At 40.6% G+C, this 26,652-nt stretch overlaps 1 protein-coding gene across 1 annotated transcript in view; it reads left to right on the top strand.

Annotated features, from left to right (window-relative positions):
* The window catches only part of Sin3A (SIN3 transcription regulator family member A), a 54,407-nt gene extending 32,017 nt beyond the window's left edge, over positions 1 to 22,390 (top strand). The window contains exons 18-35 of the mRNA XM_069508050.1: positions 183 to 378; positions 1,488 to 1,642; positions 2,930 to 3,106; positions 3,725 to 3,822; positions 5,453 to 5,569; positions 6,022 to 6,195; positions 7,776 to 7,880; positions 8,385 to 8,583; positions 9,218 to 9,385; positions 10,108 to 10,196; positions 10,638 to 10,734; positions 11,379 to 11,491; positions 12,268 to 12,439; positions 14,455 to 14,636; positions 15,066 to 15,203; positions 16,941 to 17,042; positions 17,777 to 18,039; positions 18,696 to 22,390. Of these exons, the coding sequence (XP_069364151.1) occupies positions 183 to 378; positions 1,488 to 1,642; positions 2,930 to 3,106; positions 3,725 to 3,822; positions 5,453 to 5,569; positions 6,022 to 6,195; positions 7,776 to 7,880; positions 8,385 to 8,583; positions 9,218 to 9,385; positions 10,108 to 10,196; positions 10,638 to 10,734; positions 11,379 to 11,491; positions 12,268 to 12,439; positions 14,455 to 14,636; positions 15,066 to 15,203; positions 16,941 to 17,042; positions 17,777 to 18,039; positions 18,696 to 18,831 (2,681 nt within the window). The 3' untranslated portion in view covers positions 18,832 to 22,390. The remainder of the gene's footprint in view (positions 1 to 182; positions 379 to 1,487; positions 1,643 to 2,929; positions 3,107 to 3,724; positions 3,823 to 5,452; positions 5,570 to 6,021; positions 6,196 to 7,775; positions 7,881 to 8,384; positions 8,584 to 9,217; positions 9,386 to 10,107; positions 10,197 to 10,637; positions 10,735 to 11,378; positions 11,492 to 12,267; positions 12,440 to 14,454; positions 14,637 to 15,065; positions 15,204 to 16,940; positions 17,043 to 17,776; positions 18,040 to 18,695) is intronic.
* The last annotated feature ends 4,262 nt before the right edge of the window (positions 22,391 to 26,652 follow it).

The raw sequence follows: 26,652 nt of genomic DNA, 5'->3' as shown, positions 1-26,652 counted from the left end.
TAATTTTAACATTTTAAAGGAGAACCATACTTTTGACATGAAAGTTGCCACAGAGTTAAAATGACGCGTGAAAACTCATTTTGTACAGACTATATTATGGATTAGTATAAACTTTTAATATCCCCCCGATCCCTCACTTAAATCAAAGCGCTCATCCTTGCTAAGAAGAGGTATTTTGTCAGCAGCCTCTGGAGCCCCGCCCATTAAGAAGCCCCGTTCGGCAGTGGTGCCCTCACCGGCGCCCATACAGCCGCCGCCCGCCCTCCGCGACGTGTCGTATGCGGACGCGGCCAAGCTCGCCACCGCGCACGACTACAAGTTCTTTGACAAGGCGCGCAAGGAGCTACGTCCGCAGCACGTGTACGACAACTTCCTGCGGTAAGTCTGTCCGTCAGTATCACTCTTCCCCCAAGGGCGAAAGAGCGGGCATAAGGGACAAGGAGGAGACATAATTTTTTTTAGTATTTAGCAATAATTATTTAGATTTTATTATTAAGTAATAGTTAGTTAGATACTCAATAAGCGTTTTGTAAATTAGAAAAAGCTTATGTAACAGGGAAGGCACTGGCTCCCATGACACAGTTTCTACTTCTTTGGGAGCCAGTGGTCAAAGTCTTATGTGTCAAATCTTTTTTTTGCAAATAAAAAAAAAACTAAAAAATAAAACTATTTAAAACTATAAAACTATTTGTAGGGAGTCAAGAAGGCGCCCCGGGAAAACGCCAAGAGCCCAAGTACCGAACGGCGCGATTGGTCCAATTCTCTCGTCCATTAATTTGCAGTTAGTCCAATTCTCGATTGGTCCAACTCTCGGTTGGTCCAATTCTTGGTTAGTCCAATCCATGGATTTGCCGGTCACACCCAGGGAGACGTCCCATAATTACAGAACAGTGGTACTTGTCGTTAGTCTATTGGCGGTTATCTCCGAAGCCCCAACAATCAAGAACTTTGCGCGGTAGAAATCCTCTCGTGCTCCCTTCATTCCGCCAAAGAGACCTAAAAATTGAAAACAGCGTATTGCTCTACAATTTAGGCGCGATTGATCCAATTTTTTTTTATTCTCATTTAAAGAGCTGTCACTAGTGTGACCTATGTGGCTCTCGTAAGTCTATACAATATTATTCAAATACTGATCCAATTCTCATTTCGTCTATTAATTCGCAGTTAGTCCGAATTTTGATAGGTCCAACTCTGGATTGGTCCAATTCTCGGTTAGTCCAATCCACGGATTTGCCGGTCACACCCAGGATGATGGTACATAATTATAAAAACTAGTGTATCGGTGGTATTCTAATTTGGCCAATTAGTCCAACTCTCACTTTCGCACTTGGTCCAATTTCCGGATATGTCACGCTAGTGTTTTCACTTATAGGGTTTCTATAAATTCTCTCTCTATGCCCCTCGACCTACAATTTTGTTTTTTTTTTTAGATTTATAAAGTTCGACAAAATTATCTTGATCTTCCTGACTCCACGTCTCTCCAACAGATGCCTGATGCTCTTCACCAACGAGATCATATCCTCATCAGAACTGCTCTGCGTCACCTCGCCGTTCCTCTGCCGACATCCGGAGCTGCAGAAATGGCTTCAGGACTTCGTGGGGCCCGTGTCACCTCCTCACACACCTACCAACACACACCCTGGTAAGTGATCATCTGTAGACGTCCGCGACAGGTTGAGATGGCCAATCGGGATATGAGATAACCTCACCCGCGCTCGCCCGCACCGGGTGGGAACTGTGCGGGGCGTTACCTCCCCGATTGCCATCTAGACTTGTCACATACTGTAGTTGTGCTCTGTTAGACATAGGATCTTTTCTAGTATGCGCCACCACGCCTTGTCCTCAACCTTCCCGCCACCCTCTTTATGTCATCAGTCCATCGTTCTGGAGAGCACCTTACACTACGCTTACTAGTACCTACAGTCATCATGATCAACCCATCACCGGCTCACTACAGAGCACGGGTCTCCTCTCAGAGTGAGAAGGGTTTTGGCCATAGTCTACCAAGCTGGCCATGTGCGGATTGGTAGACTCACACACCTTTCACTAATATAATAATTTCACTAGAATAATGGCGGTAATCACTTAACATCAGGTGACCCGCCTGCTCGTTTGTTCGCTATCTCTATTTTTTTTAAAAACCTTTGAGAACATTATGGAGAACTTTCAGGCATGCAGGTTTCCTCACGATGTTTTCCTTCACCGTCAAAGCAAGTGATATTTAATTAATGAAAACGCACATAACTCCGAGAAGTTAGAGGTGCGTGCCCGGGATCGAACCCCCGACCTCCGATTAGAAGGCGGACGTCCTAACCACTAGGCTATCGCAGCTATGTTACACTAGTGTATTAGAAATCCTGTAAAGCTAGATGTAAGTGTTGAAAAAAAAAAACAAGAGTGAATATAAGCATCTTACTCTAGGCAAGTGCGCTCCATCTTTGGCTGCATCATCACTTGCCACCAGGTCTGCTTGCAGCCAGTTTTGTTAGGGTTCCGTACCTCAAAAGGAAAAACGGAACCCTTATAGAATCACTTTGTTGTCTGTCTGTCTGTCAAGAAACCTACAGGGTACTTCCTGTTGACCTAGAATCATGACATTTGGCAGGTAGGTAGGTCTTATAGCTGGCTTTAGGGGAAAAATCTGAAAACCGTGAATTTAGGGTTAGATCACACACAAAAAATTAAATTGTGGTCATGAACTAATAATTTGTATTTTCAATTTTCGAAGTAAGATAACTATATCAAGTGGGGTATCATATGAAAGGGCTTTACTTGTGCATTCTAAAACAGATTTTTATTTATTTTTATGCATCATAGTTTTTGAATTATCGTGCAAAATGTCGAAAAAATACGACTGTAGTACGGAACCCTCAGTGTGCGAGCCTGACTCGCACTTGGCCGGTTTTACATCATTATCTTCTCTGTGCAGGTTACAACAGTTTCGTCAGTACAGTCAGTGCCGCTCCGGTGCTGAGCACGGAACGGTCACGGCTGGGGACCGGTACGAGCACGGTCGGCACCGGGGAAGCGAGATATGAGCCTTTGCCGCCGATGGCCGCTCAGTTGCGCTACGATCGTCCGACCGGCGACACCGCTATGGATATAGGTGAAAATAATTTAACAGAGATTACCAAAACTATCATCATCATCATCATCATGATCAACCCATCGCCGGCTCACTACAGAGCACGGGTCTCCTCTCAGAGAGAAGGGTTTTGGCCATAGTCTACCACGCTGGCCATGTGCGGATTGGTAGACTTCACACACCTTTGAGAACATTATGGAGAACTCTCAGGCATGCAGGTTTCCTCACGATGTTTTCCTTCAATATTAAAGCAAGTGATTTAACATAAAACGCACCAAAAGCAAAACTGTACAAATCTATATATACCTAAAAGGTGACTGACTGACTGACTGATTGATCTATCAACGCACAGCTCAAACTACTGAACGGATCGGGCTGAAATTTGGCATGCAGATAGCTATTATGACGTAGGCTTTAATCCGCTAAAGCGGATTTTTGAAAATACAACCACTGAAGGGGTAAAATCAGAGTTTGAAATTTGTGTCGTCCATGCGGACGAAGTCGCGGGCAAGGTTTACGTTTACGAAGACGGACATGATTTCTTTTATCTCTGAAAATCAAAGAGTTCTCATACCTAAATCTACCCAGAAGTCACAATAAAGCTAGTAATGTATATTAACGTTATGTCGTTTCACACAGATTTGACAACATGCAAGCGGCTGGGCACTTCATACTGCGCTTTGCCGCGCGACGCCGCCGCCAGGCGCTGCTCGGGACGCACGCCGCTATGCAAGGAGGTACAATACACGCACTCTTAAGGTGCTGATAAGACTTGAGCTTTCACTTGTAACAGGTAACCTTCGCGCTAAGACAAGGAAACTGCCCGCCAGTTAATCTCGGTAGTAACACTTTGCCACACAGTGACCATGTGAAATACCTAGGACTACATCTTGACCGAAGATTAACGTGGAAAAAGCACATCAAAACAAAAAGGGAGGAGCTCAACATACGGTTCAAAACATTCCACTGGTTATTGGGTAGAAACTCTAAATTATCAGTGGATAATAAACTGCTTATATACACATCAGTCCTGAAGCCAACCTGGGCCTATGGCGCACAACTGTGGGGTAGTGCATGTGACTCCAGCCTCAACATATTACAGAGAATGCAAAATATAATTTTACGTTCGATCGCTAACACGCCGTGGTTTATAACAAATGAAGAACTCCATCAGAACCTGAACGTAATATCAATAAAGGAGGAAGGTCGGGGGCTAGCGAAACGCTACAAAGAACGGCTTCTAATGCATCCGAATCCACTAGCCACCAGGCTCTTAATTGAGGACTACCCGAGACGCCTAAAGAGAAAATGTATTCTCGACCTCGCTTCTTGATAGGCAATAAAGAGTTGAGTGCTAGCTCCTAAAGAGGAGCAGCCGCTACATAACAATAACCTACACCTAATTTGCTAAAAGTCCTCGGACTGATCGCAAATCACAAAATTTAAAAAAAAAAAAAAAAAAAACTTGTAACAGAACATCGAGCATTCGCCGTTTTTATTTTTGTCGAACTGAACAACGAGCCGAGCCAAGCATAGAGCCTAATATTGCTACGAACATCTTAAGAATTCTAGCGAACGCTCTATTCGATGCTCGTCAATTCTTCATGAAGATGTCAGACTTGACGGTCGCGTGTGCTGCATATACACATTGGTTATGTTAAAAAAAAGAAAAGAAAAATAAAAGATGGTGGCAAACTAATCTGTTTCGTCTTAGATGCAAATCTGATCGCTAGAATGCTCGCCAAAACGCTCGATAGAATGTTCGCTAAAATGTTCTCGTATTTTTCTGTGATGTAACATTCGCACGAATGCTCATTACAAGTGAATGCTCAAGTCTATCAGCACCTTTAGAATAATATAAGAACAAAATGTTTTATAATTTTTTTTAGTGTTTTTACCTACACTTCAGGTTTTTTTTTTAAATATTTTTAAATACATATCTCATATATCATAATCTATTTAAAATTAAGTACAAAATACTTAAAATACAGGTACAATAAACTTAGAATACACTTTTAATACCTACATACAAATAGTTAGTATAAGTACAAAATATTTTATAATTTTTATAGTGTTTTTACCTACACTTCAAGAAAATTTCTAAATTATTTTAAACACTTAGGTATTTATATATATTTATTATATATTTATATATATTATATATTTAAAACTAAGTAAAAAATACAGGTACAATAAACTTAGGTTTTTTTTTACTCTGAAAGACTAATGATGAAACCCATGCGATGTGCATACAACAGATTGTCAGTGTTGATACACGCATGCTGCCTTCCTGCTGAGATCTTATCTTAACCCCAAATAGATATCGTATTCTTATATGTTGATTGATTGAAATTATTATTTGTACAGGTTTTGAACGACACCTGGGTGTCGATACCCACTTGGAGTGAGGATTCAACCTTCGTGACGTCACGCAAAACTCAGTACGAGGAGTATATCTATCGATGTGAAGATGAGAGATTTGAGGTACGTTCATAATTGACGAAATATTTTTCTTTTTCAAAAAAATTTTCTTTATCAGCGTCCTGTAGAACTTCTGAAATTACATCCATATCAAGTTGTTTTTTTTAAATCTAGTCAGAGGCGATCATTTCAAGATTTTGCATAGGAACGAAGATATCTGAAATGCAGACTCACTCAAACTCAAACTCAAATTATTTATTCAGAATAGGTAAAATTTTACGCTTACTGATGGTCAAAATTTTATTTTGTAAGATGATATAGTGGTGATAATTAATACGTACTTAAAACTAAACGAGGGTTCCAAACGCGCCCAGGTCTGAGAAGAGCCCACAACTAACCAAACCCACTAATCAAACTACATAATCGCGCGCCTCTTCCTAATCTCGCGCCCCTAGGCACTTGCTTAGTTTGCCTTAGGGATAATCCTCTGTATTAACCAAACCTTCGTATTCCAGCTGGACGTGGTTATAGAAACCAATGCAGCAACCATACGCGTGTTGGAGGGCGTACAGAAGAAGCTCTCGCGTATGACTGCTGAAGACGCGGCCAAGTACCGCCTGGACGAGTGCCTGGGCGGCCACTCGCCCACCATCCACCAGAGGGCGCTGCGACGCATCTACGGCGACAAGGTGGTACGGCACCACGCGCTCTACGCATGCGCACCACACACTAGAATACATCGAAATAGTGACAATACACCGATACTACACACCACACACTAGAATACATCGAAATTATGACAGAATACACCGATACTACACACCACACACTAGAATACATGGAAATTGTGACAGAATACACCGATACTACACACCACACACTAGAATACATTGAAATTATGACAGAATACACCGATACCACACACCACACACTAGAATACATCGAAATTATGATAGAATACACCGATACTACACACCACACACTAGAATACATCGAAATTATGATAGAATACACCGATACTGCACACCACACACACTAGATTACACAAAAAAATCTTAGAATACATTGACACAGTGCCAGTACATTTAAGTTACTAGAATACATTGACTCAGTGCTAGTACATTTACGCTAGAATACACGGACACTTACACAATACACCGAAATTAATACAACAAAATTTTACTGCAATTTTGTTAGAATACACTGATTATCACCTTACACATAAACACTAGTCCGCGATAGGTTGAGATGGCAATCGGGATAGCAGGGGGGGGGGGGACTGCACACCCGCGCCCCCTTCCCGATTGCCATCTCGACCTGTCGCGTACTATACACTACAATAATACTACAGTTGTGCATGCTGTAGTCGTAGAATAATAAGTTTCATACTATAGTAGCTTTAGATATAGAATAGTTTCAAAGTATTATTTGCAAGCATGGCTTCAGTTTCTCTCTGCGTTGTATTCCTTATTTCTGAGGGTAGCAACCCCTTTTTTATCACAATGGGCAGGGGCTTTTAAGTATACTCAAATTTCAAACCCCTATTTCACCCCCTCAGGGATTGAATTTTAAAACATCCTTTCTTAGCGGATGCCTACGTCATAATAGCTATCTGCATGCCAAATTTCAGCCCGATCTGTCCAGTAGTTTGAGCTGTGCGTTGATAGATCAGTCAGTCAGTAAGCTTTTCCTTTTATATATTTAGATAGATATATGTTTATTTTTTGCTTGCAAATTTAATTTATTTTTTAAATATTATGTAGCTAGTTATGTGGTAGTTAAAATATGTTTCAATGGCGCTGCAGCATACAATTATTCTGGCCTAAACCTATCTGTGTACAGTACGCCGCAGAAAATATTGTCCATCTACCTTTAGAAAGAGATAGCGGTTTCGTATAGCGTTGTCTCTGTCTTCGAGACCGACAGAACGTCACATATGTATGAATGACAGAGACAATGCTCTACAAAGCCGAAATCTAAATATATAAAAGGATAAGGTGACGAACTGACTGACTGATCTATCAACTCACAGCTCAAACTACTGGACGGATCGGGCTGAAATTTGGCATGCAGATAGCTATCATGACGTAGACATCCGCTAAGAAAGGATGTTTTAAAATTCAATCCCTGAGGGGGTGAAATAAGGGTTTGAAATTTATGTAGAAATTTATACTAAAGGTCGATGATATATTTTATTGCCGGCTACTGTATCTGTCTATCAAATTGTGAACAATCGTCAAAATGTTCAAATGTCAATAATTTTTGACAGGCGGTGGACATCATCGCCGGCCTGAAGAAAAACCCAGTGGTGGCCGTTCCCGTTGTGCTGAGGAGGCTGAAGGCTAAAGAGGAGGAATGGAGGGAGGCCCAGAAGGTATTGTATACTTTGTTTATGTTTTATGGGTTCCATACTTAGACTATGGCCAAACCCTTCTCACTCTGAGAAGGGACCCGTGCTCTGTAGTGAGCCGGTGATGGGTTGATCATGATGATGACGACCTCCCTGGTGCAGTGGTAAGCGCTGTGGTCTTATAAGTGGGAGGTCCCGGGTTCGATTCCTGGCAGGGATTTGGAATTTTATAATTTCTAAATGTCTGGTCTGGTCTGGTGGGAGGCTTCGGCCGTGGCTAGTTACCACCCCACCGGCAAAACGTTGCCGCCAAGTGATTTAGCGTTCCGGTACGATGCTGTGTAGAAACCAAAGGGCATGGGTTTATTAAAAACTGCCATACACCTTCCAGGTTAGCCCGCTTCCATCTTCGACTGCATCGTCACTTACCACCAGGTGAGATTGCAGTGAAGGGCTAACTTGTATCTGACAAAAAAAATAATGAAAAATTGTAACCAACTTCATTGACACTTCATTTCTATTGTGCAGGGTTTCAACAAGCAATGGCGCGAGCAGAACGAGAAGTACTACCTCAAGTCGCTCGACCACCAGGGCATCAACTTCAAGCAGAACGACCTGAAGGCGCTGCGCTCCAAGTGCCTCTTCAACGAGGTGGAGAGCGCCTACGCCGCCCGGCGCCCCGGCCCGCACCTCGTGGCCGACTACGGCCTCAGGACCAGGCATGAAGGTAAATTTATTCTAATGGCTCGCTGCGCTCGCCTTTTATCCGTCCTTCCATACTTAATATTATAAATGCGAAAGTGCGACTGCTTGTCTGATAGCTTTTCACGGCCCAACAGTTTAACCGATTTTGATGAAATTTGGTACCGAGTTGGCTTACACCCTGAGGAACGAAATAGACTATCTTTTATCTCGGAAAATCAAAGAGTTCCCACGGGATTTTAAAAACCTAAATCAACGCGGCGCGGGTATCTTCTAGTATTTTGATATATAGTTATCCAAATACTCTCTCATTTGCATTCAATGATAAATACTGCTTTCCACTACAGTTTATAAGTACGAGCATTATATGAGAAACATACCGCTCGCTTCGCTCGCGCTTCTATTGTTTATTTGACGATTTCTACTGGGTTTCAAAGAATTGTTAAAAAAACATGAATATTTGTAGAGCGTTGTCTCTGTCACTCATACCTATGACATTTTGTCAGTCTCAACGACAGAGACAATGCTCTACAAATTTGCTACATAAAGGTTGATGTACATGACTTTCTGCCGCGTACTATATTCATTGAACAAATTAGAAGTTCAACTCTACCTATATTTATAACAGGCAAAAGTAACATCTATTTCGTTCTCCACAGCGATCAAAATCGTCCGCGACGCGGCTGAGCTCCTAATCCACCACGCTCGGCGACAGACCGGCATACAGAAGGCAGAAAAGCGGCGGATCAAACAGCTACTACGTCACTTCTTACCGGATCTCTTCGCGCATCCCAGGCAACCGCTGTCTGATGACGAGAGAGACGAAGGTATGTGTACCATCATCTTCAACCGATAGACGTCCACTGCTGGACATAGGCCTCTTGTAGGGACTTCCACACGCCGCGGTATTGCGCCGCCTGGATCCATCGGCTCCCTGGGACTCGTTAGATGCCGTCTGTCCTAGTGAAATTACAGTCTAAAACTAGCTTATGCCCGCGACTTCGTCCGCGTGGTAGTGCACAAATTTCAAACCCCTATTTTACCCCCTTCGGGGTTGAATTTTCAAAAATCCTTTCTTAGCGGATGCCTACGTCATAATAGCTATCTGCATGCCAAATTTCAGCCCGATCCATCCAGTAATTTGAGCTGTGCGTTGATAGATCAGTCATTCACTAACACACTCATTCATTCACTCATCCTTTTCTTTTTATACATAACTAGATGATGCCCGCGACTTCGTCCGCTTGGATTTAGTTTTTGAAAATCCCGTGGGAACTCTTCAATTTTCCGGAATAAAAAGTAGCCTATGTCCTTCCCCGGGATATAAGCTAACTCTGTACCAAATTTCGTCAAAATTGGTTGAACGGTTGGGCCGTGAAAAGCTAGCAGACAGACAGACACACTTTCGCATTTATAATACATATTAGTATAGATTTCATTGTTTTGGCCGAACCACATTTGTTAAAAGTGTATTGATTATTTCACTATCAATATAAATGTTATAATGTGCGAGAGAGACAGAAACTTAAACACAAAGCATTTGTTGCAGAGGAAAAAGAGGAGGCCACGAGTCCGGGCAGCCCGAGCGCTGACCAGCCAGCCGACGACAAGGGCTCTGTCAAACAGGAGAAACAGGAGGTAACTTGATTTTTTTCTTTTAGAGATAAGCGTCTGGTTGCAGCCAAATATAGTATTTTTATCTCACGAAGCGACGCGCGCTTTACTTTTTTTTTTTAATAAGAATATTAGCCAAGTTAATTGCTGACTAATATTCCCCGTTCCCCTCCAATTAAGCGTAAAGCTTTTGCTAGGAGTGGGTACGACAATAGTGCAACAGATGGGGTTTGAACCGGCGACCTTTCTGTTTTCAGTCCGCTCCTTTAACCGTTGAGCTATTGAGGCTTAATTCTTGATTTTTTCTCTTTTTTGGAGGCAAGCGCGCTCCATCTTATGCTGCATTATCACTTGCCTGCAGGTCTGATTGCAGCCAAGCGCTAGCCTGTAAATTTAAAAAAAAACCAAGTAGTCCAAAACCCTATTAAATAAAAAATTCATTATGTTTTTTGTTTGTTGTTGCAGTCATCAGAGTCCGACAACGCGTCGGACAAGAGCAGTCGAAACAACAAGAACGACAAGGAAAACAAACCCAAGAACAACAACAACACTGACAGCAAAGGTAAAACCATTTTATTGTTGTTTTATAACTAACTTGGTTCCGTACCCTATTATTAAGCCTCCGCTGTCCGTCCGTTTGTCTGTCACCGGGCTGTGTCTTCTGAACCGTAATAGGTAGAGACTTCAGAATGTGGACGGTACCCGGAAAAAAATATTGCACATCGAACTTTAAAAAGAGATAATGGTTTTGTACAGTATTGTCTCTGTCGTTGAGACCGACGAAACACAGGTATGAGTGAGAGATACGATGCTCTACGAAGCAAAAATGATGTGTATAACAACAAATAATAAAATTTCAAAATGGCTGCCATGAAAATTGATGTCTTGTACGGTGGTACGGAACCATTTGTGTGTTAGTCTCACTCGCACTTAACCGATTTTATTTTATACACAGTATGAGACTAATGATGAAACCCATGCGATGTGCATACAACAGATTGTCAGTGTTGATACACGCATGCTGCCTTCCTGCTGAGGTCTCAATTTTAACTCATTAAAAATGATTATTTTAATTTTAAGTTATCTCTTGTGGCCTTCTGTTTAAACTAGATTTAGATTTAAATAATAATTATGTAATATGTAAAAATAAAATAAAAACTTTATTCCTGTCTTTGTTTTTGAAAAATATTTTATTTTGTATGACAGAGAGCGCCAACTCAATCAAACGCAGCAGCAGCAACGAAGACTCAGTCAGCATAAAGCTGGAAGCCAGGAGTGACCAGGACTTGGAGGAAGACTTCAGAGACCATCCGCCCAATGTAAGTATCATCGGCGCACGTTGTTTCGCTTTTATTTACTCCTGTGGCGGTTGCCACAGTTGAAACTAGATGGCGCTATTCAATCTACCGCCGACAGTACTCGCACTAACGGAGTTTTCTGTAATCTGGACTATATTAACTCTTGGTACGGTCGAGCCTGCACAACCCTCCCGTACACTCTATTTTACAGTACGCGGCAGAAGGTAGTGTACATCGGCCATTAGAATGACATTTCGGCTTTGTAGAGCGTTGTCTCTGTCACTCATACCTGTATGACGTTTTGTCCTCTCGCAGCTTTAGTTTTATATCTTACAAATATCTTACAAATCCAAAATCGGACTATCAAAAAGAGTAATTTATTACCTATTTTGAATAAATCATTTGACTTTGACTTTTTCTGTCTCAACGACAGGGACAACGGCTCTTCAAATCTGCTATCTCCTTCTAAAGGTCGATGTACATTACTTTCGGCCGCGTACTGTACTTACTGTTATGGAGTGATATTGCCACCAGGGTGGTATACATTCTGAACCCATATCAAATGAACTACTAGTTCAACTAATCATTTCAAGTACTAATTCCCGTCCGCTCGTCATCGTGCTGGAGGGACGCCCTCCAGCACGATGGACCGACGATATAAAGAGGCTGGCGGGAAGTGGCTGGATGAGGAAGGCTGAGGACCGGGTGTGATGGCGTTCTTTAGGGAAGGCCTATGTCCAACAGTGGACGTCCACCGGCTGATGATGATGATGACTAATTGAAGTTGTATTTCGCAGGAAGCCCGCTTCGTGTGCACAGACTCGTGGTACTTGTTCCTGAGGCTCCACGCCATCCTGTGTCAGAGGCTCGGCGCGGCCAGACGCGCGGCGCTCGCCCTCGCGCGTGCCGAGGCCTGCGACAAGCAGCGCCCCGCCAGTGTGGCCGCCGCCTTACGACTCAAGCCCAACAGTGAGTTGCATAATTTATTCATGTTATCGTACTTTCCTAAACTACAATTTACAGGTAATCGTTTCATTTCAGTGCTTTCATAGCGAGCTTTCGCCTTCGCGCGACACAAAAACACATAATACACACATCTAAACGAATTTACGCCCATCACATTAATGTTAACCATCTGAGTTTATATTTATCACATTAATGCCCTCCGGCCATCACACAGTTAATGCCCATTATATTACTAGCTTTCGACCATCAAATGAGTTTATGCCTAATCACATTAATGGCCTCAGGCCATTACATGAGGTTACGCCCATTATATTACTAGCTTTCGATTCTAATGAATGTGTGACCATCCCATTAATTTCCTCCGGCCATCACATGAGTTCACGCCCATCACATTACTAGCCTTTGACCATCAAATGAGTTTGTGGCCATCCTATGAATGGCCTCCGGCCATCAAATGAGCTCACGCCCAGCACATTACTAGCTTTTGCTCATCAAAATGAGTTTGTGACAATCCCATAAATGGCCTCCGGACATCGCATGAGTTTATGCCCATCACATCAATGGCCTTCAGTTCAGTCATCACATGAGTTCACGTCCATCATTGTGGTTTGCGGCCATCTCTAACCGAGTTTACTCTTTAAGATCTAAATCTTCTATTCCATGTCCCCTAATCCCGTCGCTCGCCTCTATAGGCGTGTTGGCTGCGTACAGGGGGACAGAGAGACTGAGCATTGGAAGCGCCGCTGCGCCTATATGAGTTGCGGCGTGCCGAAAATGCTCGTACATTTGTTTTTCTTGTCTTATTATAGTGATGTCTGACCCGAGTGAGTTTCTATGCAAATTGGGTGTTTTTGTTTTGGCACATCTCAGAAAAGGGTTCTAGCTCAGCACTATAATATTATGCTGTATGCCGTGACACACAAAGACCCTGGACCGGGTGACGCAACGGAACTATACTACCAACTTATACTATAGTTTTTTTATTTGTTGTTTTACCTACACTTTAAGGAAATGTTTAAATAATTTTAAAAACATCAAAATTGGGGACCGGCAGGAATCGTATCCGCGTCTCCTGGGATCGCGCCCGACGCTCTTGACCACTAAGCTACAGCTCGCTTGCTGCCAGTGATATGTATGTTCACTCAGTACTGATAGGCCAGTAAATAGAGCATATTTTAACCTCGCACTAAAATTCCTATACAATTTTTTTTTTAAGGTTAAGGGTCACTTCCTGACCATAAAATCACAAAATGCTGACAGATCCAGGTAGAGCTTCGATCGCAATCTTGAGGGAATGTTTTTGACCGATATCTTGGAAACTACTCACTTTAGGGCAAAAGTTATTCAGACCATTATTGTAGATAATACAATTTCGCATCTTTTGTTTTCTGTAAACTTTTTTGCAAAACACCGTTTACGATTTACGGTCGATTTAATGAACCGGGTTTTCTATTTTGGCCGATAACTTTTAAAAATATCATAAACTAGCTGATGGTTAGGTTAGGAATAGGTTTTTCAAAAATCCCGTGGGAAGTCTTTGATTTTCCGTGATAAAAAGTAGCCCATCTCACTCTCCAGGTCCTTATCTATACCCAGTGGCGTGCACAGGAGTTCAAGCCAGGGTATGCATTTAGGTATGAACTTATTTTACGGCAGGTTATAATGAAAAATAAGCATTGATTTATTACAATGAGGGTAAGCAGTGTGTTTATGCTTCTATGAGCTGCACGCCACTGTCTATACCCATGCAAAAAATCACGTGAATCCGTTGCACCGTTGCGACGTGATTGAAGGACAAACCAACAAACACACTTTCGAATTTATAATAAGGGTACTGATTTAGTGCGAGGTTGACCAAAAAAGACTGCTTTATTTACTGGCCTATGAAGCGACTGTTCATGTCATTTAGTAGCGACACTTTTGCAGTTATCGAAACTTCTTTCAAAGGCACACATTACAATGCAGCTTACTTCGCAACTTAAACGCAGTACAAGAAGTAATCTTTTCTTTATTTGCAGATCTGCCGGCGGACGCATCTTCACCAGCGGAGTACTACAACGCACTACTGGAGCTAGTGAAAGGAGTGTTGGACGGAAACGTGGAAGCGAACGCGTACGAAGACGCGGCGCGCGAGATGCTGGGCATCAAGGCGTATCCCGCGTACACCCTCGACAAACTCGTCTCCATCGCCGTCAGACAGGTGAGTCCACTGCTGGACATGTTGTCCGTCGCTGGTCCTATACAGATGACACTGCTCGAAGTCACAAAGGGTTCTATAATCATCAACGTCGAAGTAACTTACAATGCTCAAACTAGATGGCGTCACAGGGAGTTTCAATCTCTCTGAATCGCGCTAACAAAGTTTTGTTCACGACTAGCTTATGCTCGTAACTTCATCCGTGTGGACTACACAAATTTCAAACCCCTACTCCACCCCCTTAGGGGTTGAATTTTAGAAAATCCTTTCTTAGCAGATACCTACACCATAATAGCTATCTGCATGCCAAATTTCAGCCTGATCCGTCCAGTAGTTTGGGCTGTGCGTTGATAGATCAATCAGTCAGTCAGTCAGTCAGTCACATTTTCCTTTTATATGTAAAAAATGAACCAATTCATATTCTCTCCACAGTTACAACGTTGTGTGTCCGAGAGTTGGTCAGTGAGAGCGGCGGAGATGGCCGCCAGAGGGGGCATGAGGGGACCAGCGTCTTATGTCAGGAGAGCACTGAGGGCGCTTAGTCATTACACCACATTTCTTGTCAAACTGGTGAGTAACAGTAATTATTACAGCTACTGCGAAAGTGGATTACACTAGTCTCATCATCATCATCATCATCATCCGATAGACGTCCACTGCTGCCTCCGTGGATCACATGAGTTCACGTCCATCACATTAAAGACCTCCAGCCATCACATGAGTTCACGTCCATCACATTAAATACCTCCAGCCATCACATGAGTTCACGTCTATCACATTAAAGACCTCCAGCCATCACATGAGTTCACGTCCATCACATTAAAGACCTCCAGCCATCACATGAGTTCACGTCCATCACATTTAAAACCTCCAGCCATCACATGAGTTCACGTCCATCACATTAAAGACCTCCAGCCACCACATGAGTTCACGTCCATCACATTAAAGACCTCCAGCCATCACATGAGTTCACGTCTATCACATTAAAGACCTCCAGCCATCACATGAGTTCACGTCCATCAGATTAAAGACCTCCAGCCATCACATGATCACGTCCATCACATTAAAAACCTCCAGCCATCACATGAGTTCACGTCCATCACATTAAAGACCTCCAGCCATCACATGAGTTCACGTCCATCACATTAAAGACCTCCAGCCATCACATGAGTTCACGTCTATCACATTAAAGACCTCCAGCCATCACATGAGTTCACGTCCATCAGATTAAAGACCTCCAGCCATCACATGAGTGCACGTCCATCACATTAAAAACCTCCAGCCATGACATGAGTTCACGTCCATCACATTAAAGACCTCCAGCCATCACATGAGTTCACGTCTATCACATTAAAGACCTCCAGCCATCACATGAGTTCGCGTCCATCACATTAAAGACCTCCAGCCATCACATGAGTTCACGTCCATCAGATTAAAGACCTCCAGCCATCACATGAGTTTACGTCCATCACATTACTGGTTTACGGCCATCTCTTACCGAGTACTCTTTAAGATATAAATGTTCGATTCCACGTCCCCTAATCCCGTCGCTCGCCTCTATAGGCGTGTTGGCTGCGTACAGGGGGACAGAGAGACTGAGCATTGGAAGCGCCGCTGCGCCTATATGAGTTGCGGCGTGCCGAAAATGTTCATACATGTATATAATAACTTGAAATTATATGTGAAATGGTGATATTAAAAAAACCAGCCAAGTGAGAGTCAGGCTCGCGCACCGAGGGTTCCGTACTACAGTCGTATTTTTCGACATGTTGCACGATAATTCAAAAACTATTATGCATTAAAATAAATACAAATTTTAGAATTTACAGGTAAAGCCCTTTCATATGATATCCCACTTGATATAGCAATCTTACTTTGAAAGTAGAAAATAGCAATATTTGTTCACGAACACATTTTAATTTTTTTCTTGTGATGTAACCACAAATTCACGGTTTTCAGATTTTTCCCCTAATGTCCTGCTATAAGACCTACCTACCTGCCAAATTTCATAATTCTAGGTCAACGGGAAGTAGCCTGTACAAACAGACAAAAAAGTGATCTTATAAGGGTTCCGTTTTTCCTTTTGAGGTATGGAACTCTAGAAATTAACTAAAATATCCATACCTTTTACATACCTTTGTCGAAAGTATGTGTACTCGTACTTCAATCATTGAAAATGTTTAAAAAAAACATACAATTGAATCGAGAATCTCCTCCTTTTTTTTAAAGTCAGTTAAAAAGTGTGAAACGCAAAATGTAAGAACAATCTTATTACTTTGATTGATTTTTTTACTTTGGTTGTTGCAGTATGGCGGCGATGAAGTAAAGACGACGTTTGAACTGTTAGAAGCAGCGGCTGAGGGAAGGACATCACCGCACAATGACTCGAGATTATCACCTACCAACCAGGTAAATATGGTTTTCACTTCTCATGCTCGTAAAGTTCTTCTTTGTGCTGGGCGTTAGCGGACTAAAACTAATTTTTATGGTCTCGTGCTTTAAAGTGTTGTATGGAAATTTCTATAGAGCCAGAGCCCAGCTTCCTATGTCCGTATGCTCTCCTGGTACTTATTCAGTTGGTGTCACGAACTTGTGCAGTGGGTGAAATATCGATCTGCATATTTGGCGTCTTGTCAAAAGGCTACGTAATAAATAAATAAAATAAATTAATATATTTTTTATTCAAGTAAGCTTTCAAAAGCGGTTTCGAATCGTCGGATGCATCTACCACTGGTTCGGAATGCCATTTAGATCATTAGTTAATGATCAGAAGAGGTGAAGTATGAGTATTTTATCTATCTATGAAAAGAATCGCGTCATCCGTTGCTGCGTTTTGTGGCGTGATAGAAGGACAAACCAACAAACAAACACAATTTGAGCCTCAATAGCTCAACCGGTAAAGGAGTGGACTGAAAACCGAAAGGTCGACGGTTCGAACCCCGCCCGTTGCACTATTGTCGTGCCTACTCCTAGCACAAGCTTGACGCTTAGTTGGAGAGGTAAAGGGAATATTAGTCATTTAACATGGCTAATATTCTTTAAAAAAAATAAAAATTGGCATTTATATTTGGGGGTTTTAGGTTGATTAGTCCAAAAAAATGTGCTTTTTGAATTACTTATTAATATATGTGTGCGGTTGACAGTCGCGAACGCGTGAAACGAACGGCGAGACGGTGTCCCGGCTGGCGGCGTGGTCGCTGTACACGGAGCAGTACGCGCGGCCCGACGTGACGCAGCCGCCGCCGCGCAACAAGCCCGTGTTCCTGCGCCGCAACGTGCGCCGCGCGGGCGCCGTCGCGGGCGCCAGCACCGCCACCACCCCGGCCGAGAGCACGCCGATAGTGCGGCGGAGGAAGCCGCCCAGGCTGCACGACCACTCGGAGTGCACCCTCGCCAACAGCATACGGTGAGCACCGAGCCCATTTTACATATAAATCACATGCTCGCTTCGCTCACCTTAATTATACACGGTGAAATTTTAGTGGTTGTCTTCCCGCGGCAGAATGATTAGCCCTCATTAGTACTATCGCAATTTTGAGTTAAACTTAAAAAATAACAATGTTTTTGTTTTGAAATAATTAAAAAAAAATCGACAACTCGAAAGTGTGAGAAACAATAGTAACGCCCTAGAAGTAACATGAATAGCAGGTAGGTACATCCACTCGAACCGCGCTGCCAATAAAGTGAAAAAGTTTAGAGAAAAATGAGCTCTCGCGCGTAGTGATACGACATAAACTAGCACTAAAACGCACGCGGTATCACTATTGGTTCGAGGTCTCATTCGATTTTTGTTTTTCTCGATTGTAAATTTGACATTTAATACCACGACAAAATCATTTCGCTTCGGGAAAACAACCATCAAAATTTCAGCGTGTATACCATCGCGTTAAATCAAATAATTTAGTGCTCGCTTCGCTCGCAATATTTATTTTATTGGTTATTCAAAACTCACATAACGACTGAAATATTAGAGGTGCGTGTTTGGGATCGATATCGAACCCCCAGATAGAAGGTGGACGTCTAGGCTATCAGGGCGCCTAAAACAAAAAAATCTTGTTGCAGGTTAGTCGCATGCCGTCCGCAACAGCTGTACAGGCCGGGCTGCCTCGCGAGCGCGCGCGCCTCGCATCCGCGCCTCTCCGCCGCGAGGCAGACCCGCTTCCGCGCCTGGCTCGCGCGCAGCCCGCACCGCACCTAGCCGACACCGAAGCACCCCGCCGGGGCTTCACTGTGCTAAGAAATGGTCAGAATGCGTTAAGAAATGGCCAAAATGTGTGAAAGAAGGGCCAAAATACGTACACAAAGATCAGAATGCAGTATGCAGGTAAGGTTCTTCCACGCCTCACTCGGGCACAGAGTGCACCTTACTGGGACTTCACTGTGCTCGGAGATGGTCAAACTACGTGAAGTAATGGCCATATTGCATGAATAAATGTCCAAAATGCGTTCAAAAAATGACCAAAATACGTGCACAAAGGCCAAAATACGAAATTAATGTGTTGTAAATTGGTCAAAACTCAAAACGCGTGCAAAAATGATCAGAATACCATACTTTTGCAAAGAGTCATCTACTACTAAATGATTTTGAAAAATACCATAAGGTGAAATCTATGTTATTACCAAATAAGGTATATTATTAGTTATTACTCCAAGAAATGACTGATATTCGAGATTTCTTCAAAATTTTGTAACTAAATGTAAAAAAGTAGATTTTTCTTGACAGCAATCTCACCTTATGGTAACCGACGCAGTCTAAGATGGAAACGAGCCAGCGTTGAAAATGCGAATTTTATACATTTTTATATACTTGTGCGACTGTTTTATTTTAAATACTTCAATTAGTGAATAAAATGTACTAGAAAATATAATTAAACTAGTTTTTCAAAGAAATTCGACACGAAATTTATTTTAGGTATTTCGTAAGTTTTGTCTGAATCGATCTAGTGGTATAAGTCCCGCAAATTGCTTTTGCGCTGAAACCATGTCTCATTAACATCGAAATGACGTCATTTGACGTATATTTAAGTAAAAATGTACCATCAGCTCGAAACTTCAGTCTAGTGCTGACGTCACTAAAATGGCGGCCGCGCGCATTAGCAATTTGCGGGACTTATATTTGCTAAATATAATCAAGTCGTAATTAAAAAAGACGACTGTAAAAAAATCACATTTAAAAATGGCGCCATACATCCGCCATAAAAATTTATAGTAAGTGTTACTCGAGATGATGTAAGGATTCTAACGATACCCCATATATCCAAATCTGTTCAGGCATTTGGAAGTTATGACGGAATAAAGAAACACACGCACACAGAAAACATTGCACTCCTTTTGTCTGGCAGTTGTGTAAAAAGTTCTGACTGACTTATCAACACTTAGTAAAACCCTTGGACCTAGAAAGCTAAAATTTTGCACAGAGGTTAACTTTATAATTCAAACAAGGAATAAAGGGAGCGACACCGCAGGCAGCCGCTAGTCTAAATATATAAATGAAAAGGTGACTGACTGACTGATCTATCAACGCACAGCCCAAACTACTAGACGGTTCGGACTGCAATTTGGCATGCAGATATCTATTATGACGTAGACATCCGCTAAGAAAGGATTTTTGAAAATTCACCTCTGAGGGGGTGAAATGGGGTTTGAAATTTGTGTAGTCCAGACAAAGTCGCGGGAGTAAGCTAGTGTACGATAAATGAACATACAAACTAAATTAAATTTTTAGAATAGTAAAATTTTCTAGTGAGAAATTGGCAATTAATTAAGTAATTAGAATAATAAATTTTATAAAAATTCAAATTACATAATATATTTTTGGATATTTCATAAAACTTGTGACTAATAATAAAATGGTTAGTCGAATTCTCATTTCGTATAATTAAATTAGTATAAAATATTGTTTTTGTATGTAAAAAATGTCATTCTTTGATTAAGACAGTCGTGCAAGTATATAAATGGTTACGAAAAGATATAGTAATGAAAATATATATCTTTTTTATAAAAATATATATTATTTATAATACGCTCCGTTCGCCCCCACTTTTTTTTAATTATAAAATATTTTCGCATAGTTCTCAAAATTACCTGAATTTTTGTCATTTTAATTTTTTCTATAAACTCAAATTGGAATTATATTAAAAACATGGTGTATATGCAAAAATGTTTTATTATTTCGTGCGCTGTTGTAAAACTTATTTTTGTTTTCATAATTCTTCATATTATTATTTTGTTAGGTTAAACTCTGAATTTTAAACTGTTTTGTTTTTTGTTAGTTTTTGTCTTCAAAATGATTTTGCAAAAGGATTTTCCAGTTGAAATTACAATTTCCTACGATATTTCGTAAAATATTGTTGAATTACTGTTTTTCATTGTAATTTGTTTTTGTTTTTGATGATTTTTTTCACAATCTCTATTGATGAAATTGATTTTTTTGTTAAGTGTTAAAATTTACATTACAATGTTATTGTAATTTAAATTTATGTATTTATTTTGATAAGTAAAAGTATTTTTGAAGTAAAACTTCAGGCGCTATTTGAGAAATTACTTGAGAATTGCTAATGCGCGTGGCCGCCATTTTAGTGACGTCAGCTTTAGACTGAAGTTTCAAGCTGATAGTATATTTTTATTTCGGCTGACGTCAAAATGACGTCATTTCGATGTTAATGGTTCCAGCGCAATAGCAATTTGCTAGACTTATATTTAACTACATGATATGATAAAAAACCTTCACTGTCTCATTTAAAAAAATGTAATCTTGCGCAAGTTTAGTTTTACTTCAATAGTGCGTAAGCACCATTTTTTTTTTTTTTTGTAATAGCCGTTGTCAGTATTTTGGCGGGAAAACGGAGCGTATACACATGGGATCGGTCCTAAAAGGAAATACAGGGTATTAACTTGTATAGTCTCGAATAAAGAATGAGTTTGTGAGATTGAATGCGCCGCTCAAAATTTTGGACCGATTTCATCCAAAAGAACTCTGAGAGCTTGTGGCAGATTTTGAGTAGGTGCTTGAACAACGCTTGTACGTTATGAAACTTGTAAGTTATAAAAATGGTTCGGTTAAGTTACTGAATGTGGAAAGATGGACTAGACAGCTTGTTTGTGAATTCAAAAGTTACAATTTTTATCTCGTTTTACTTGTTAGTGATCGCTTTTTATCTTAGTGCCAGGTTTACGCCAACAAACTAGTTTTCGATACAATTAATTCGTAAAGGAAAACATGCTATTTTTTCATATTCGGGGAACGTTACCATACTACAAATACAAACTTAGCCTCTTAGGCTGAGATCTATAGAGCGTACTTTGAATTTGCTTAGACTTAAGATTGAGTTTAAACGAGACTGATTTATTTGAGAGATATAGCTGTCTCGTTTTAACTCTGTCTTAAGTCTAAGCCGAGACGAGTGCGCTCTATAGATCTCACCCTTAGTTCAAGCGCCTCTTCAAAATTTGCCACCAACTCCCGAGCTCAAAAACTCTGGGCCACGTTTTAGGGGCCCAGAACGGGGTCTTTTAGACCCTAACTACAGGATTAATGCTTTTCAGAGACCAAACCTTTGCCCTTGTAAATATTAAAAAAAAGGAACTCTGAAATAATTAATCGCGTAGTGTAAAGATCTCTTGTGTAAAAGTACAGTTTGTTGTAAATAGTGAGAGTGATGTATAGAGTTACTTGTTGAGGAACCAATATTGTTAATTCTTATAAAAAGATGACGACGTGTCGAAAGGAAAATAAATATTATTATATTTATAATAAACTGTTGTATTTTTATTTTTTACATCCCATCCTAGTTTCATATTTCAAAAATATTATACCTAGTACTTCAGGGTTTCCTGACTGGATATTTGTGTTGGCTCAAGGCCCAAGACACGGGTCTGCCCGCGAAATTCAAATTTAATTTGGTTTTTCACAATTTGTAAACTAATGCGACAAAGTAGACTTATTGCATTCAAATTTCGCCCCTAGCAATATCCATCTTCACAGGTTTATACAAAAATCTTTACTTGAAAGTGTCCAGTTTAAGAAATTAGTCAAAATAATGACTAATTTGTGAGCTATCACGTCAAACTCATTATTTTGACTAATTTCTTAAACTGGACACTTTCAAGTAAAGATTTTTATATAAACCTGTGAAGATGATAACTGCTAGGGGCTCAATTTGAATGCCATTATTAATATACTTTGTCGTATTAGTTTACAAATTGCGAAAAACCAAATTAAATTTGATTTTCGCGGGCAGACCCGTGTCATCCACCTCTCTATTGTAAACACCTTGTCTTCCCATAAACATACAAATAAACTATTTCATTCATTCATTTATAGAATTGTGGAACATTGCTTTTGTATTTAAAAAAAATGCTTTTGGTAGCCCTATTTCTGATCAGAGTTGTTAAAATCCGATTGCCATCTCGACCTGTCGCATACTATACCTACCTAAGTACGTAGGTATAATTAATATAATTGTGGAAAAATTATATCTTGTAAACACTATGAATAATGATTTACTAATTTTCTTCCAAAAAACCTAACACTCAAATACTAATTGTTAATCCACAACCTAGGTATTAAAACTGGAAACATACTGAGTAGTTAGGTGTCTATAATTTTTGATAATTAGGTACTTAGTGTTCTTACCTACACTTTATTTTAAATAACTACATATACCCTACTTCGTGCATATCAATACGGGCCAAGTGCGAGCATACGATGGGTTCCGTACTATCGTACAACATTGCAAGATAATGACAACAGCGCCATCTATATGTGAGTTGATAAATTAGAATTAGCCCAAGACTCCTCCTGCCTGGTATGGTCTCTGTTCAGAACACCAGAAGAGCCGCTTACAAGTCCAGCAGAACAAGTGCCTACGCATGATCGTAGGAGCGCCGAGGTACATGAGGAATGATGTCATTCATCGCGACCTCAAGACGCCCACCGTGGAGGAGTACGTCCGTACACGACAACGGACCTTACACACACCTTCACGGCATCGTTCCGCTGACCATTCGACCACCGACCGGGCGTCCTCTGCCTCGGAACTCCTACGACCGCCACCACTAGCGTGGCACGCAGGCGATCCTAGCGATGATGATGACGACGCGAGACCCACCGGATATGACACTATCTCCGCGCGCGATGGCCAGCCTATCGTCCGCAGCGCGCAGATCTCCACCGGACCAGACACCACCCCCGTGCGCGACGGCGAATCTATCGCCCGCAGCGCGGGGAACGCAACCAGCCACGAGGCCCCAAGCCAAGATGGCGGGCCCTAGCCACCCGTGACTTCGCTCACGTGTCATTTACATTTTTGAAAATCCCGTGGAAACTCTTTAATTTTCCGGGATAAAAAGTAGCCTATGTCACTCTCCAGGTCTTGCCCATGCAAAAAATCACGTCGATCCGTTGCGACGTGATTGAAGGACAAACCAATAAACAAACACTTTCGCATTTATAATAAGGGTAGGTACTTTTAAATATATAAAAGGAAAAGGTGACTGATTGACTGATCTATCAACGCACAGCTCAAACTACTGGACGGATCGGGCGGAAATTGGGCATGCAGATAGCTACTATAACGTAGGCATCCGCTAAGAAAGGATTTTTGAAAATTCAAGTCTATATATGAGGTCTACCTAACCTATTCCCTAATTTCAAACCCCTATTTGATTAAGGGAGTCAAATAGGGGTTTGAAATTTGTGTAGTCTACGCGGACGAAGTCGCGAGCATAAGCTAGTATTAAATAAATTAAAAAAAAAACCCTTATCTAACAGGTCTGTAATAAGGCATTTTAGAGCGAGTGGTGTGAAAAATTATTTAGATTGTTTCTAGTTATATGTGTCGAACGTGGTAATAATTTTCAATTTCAATTATTGTTACGATTACGAACGTAATAAAACAATGATTTCACTGTATAGTTAGCTACACCTATAATAAGTTTTATTGCCTACGCATATTGCATAGATTTGTTGCCCCTACAATGAATATAATGATTCATTTACTGAGCTGACAATGGCTCAGACACAATATAATTTGAATGTCCGAGAGCTGGCAGCTACCTTGGTCAAAGAATTAGTTTGGCCATCCAAAGGGGTAATGCTGCCAGCATCTTGGGTACAATGCCTCGCTGCGGTGGTCTCGATGAGGTTTTACATTTAATTAGGTAAATAGTTAGGTATCCCCTCTGTATGACATGAAAAATTTAAATGACTGTTTTTTATTTCTATTTTTTTTCTCTTGTTTTTGTATGACTTAATTAATTTACTTTCTGAATATTATATAATTTTAAAGATTTTGTAATTTATATGTACTTACATGTTTCTAAAAATTTAACTGTACCTAATGTAATATTTAAAATAATATTCATACACCAATATTCTAAGGTAGAATGCATAAGGCTCGCCAACTAATTTTATAACTATGTTATGTCACCTGCATTCTTATGAATAAATTTATTATTTATTATTATTTAATTTAATTTATTTTAGTTTTAATTTACTGTTGTTTTTTTTAGATTTAAGTTTATTAATAGATTATTAATTAAATAAAAAAAATTTAAGTAGGTGTTAAATCGATAAACGAATAAGTGCAACTGTGAAATAAAGTATACCGTGTCGATTAAAAAAAAAATTGAATGTAGTAGGTACAATGATTTTCAGAACAGCTAGGTACACAGTAGGTACCATATACTATTAATATATAAGAAAGGATTATAGTCTTGGAAGGATTAGAATAATTATTATAATTCTAATATTATATTTAAGTACCTACCCATGTATAAAAGAGTTAAAAACTGAGGATTTACGTCAATAATTTTTTACAATAGAGATATAAGTATACTTGTAATAAGATTTACTATTTTAGTGTTTATATTGTAGTTACCTGAGAATATAACGACATAGCATAAAATAGAACTAGATAGGTACATGGTACCAAACTTGTGTGTTATGTACCTATAGTAGGTAGGCGACAGGTCGAGATGGCAATCGGGGTGGGGACGCCCCGCACAGCCCCACGCTACGGGTTAGTGCGGGATAACGTGGGTGAGATGCGGGGCGTTCCCCCGCCTCATACCCCGATTGCCATGTCGACCAGTCGCGTCGGCGTACCTTCTATAGGTAGGTAAAACTTTAGTTTTCTCCGAGGTTTCGTTTTTTACATCGACCTTTAGAAAGAGATAGCGGTTTTGTAGAACATTGTCTGTCGTTGAGACCGACAAAACGTCACATAGGTACGAGTGACAGAGACAACGCTCTACAAAGCTGAAATCTAATTTTAAAGGTGGATGTAGGTAGGTAACCCCAATTATTTTCTGCAGTATAATTTTATTTCACCACTTTGTCGGCGTGATTAATATTTATACCCATGCCAAATTACAGATTTCTAGCATAGTCACTGAGATTAACCGAAGACGGACGGACGGACAGACGGACATGCCGAAACTATAAGGGGTCCTTGTTTACTACGAAACCCTAAAAAACGGGTGAGAACCACCTCCTTTTTGGTAGTCGGTTAAAAATAGAGTCGTACAGCTATGTTTTCGAAAAAACAAATATTAAAAATGAAAATGAGTGAAAAGGGAGGTTTTATTATGATACTAGAATAAATTAAAAAACGTATGTATTTAAACGATTTTTAATACAAAAATATTGCCTTACCCATTAAAATGGTTATAAATAAATAGATATTTAAATAATAATCAAAAACAACAACGAAAACTTAAATTATATACTTGCCTAGACGGGTACATTACATACTGTAAACCTATATCGTTTCCCTGAGACGGCTCGTAAGGTAAGGCCTGGATTGTGGGAGAGAGACAGTCGACGTAAAAATCAAGGAATTCGACATTGCTGTCACCCTCTCGCAGCCATTCCGGCAGCTCGATTGCGGTAGAATGACAGCTGTAATGTTACGATTGCAATCACCTTTGATTGGTTGACACTCGTTCACTATTGGCTACAATGTATTGTTGCAACAAATAGCATAATTTCAGCCAATCACAACAATTACGATTGTAA

This window comes from Maniola hyperantus, chromosome 27 (assembly GCF_902806685.2).
Source record: "Maniola hyperantus chromosome 27, iAphHyp1.2, whole genome shotgun sequence".
NCBI classification, from domain to species: domain Eukaryota; kingdom Metazoa; phylum Arthropoda; class Insecta; order Lepidoptera; family Nymphalidae; genus Maniola; species Maniola hyperantus.
This window is presented reverse-complemented; position numbering and strand designations above follow the sequence as displayed.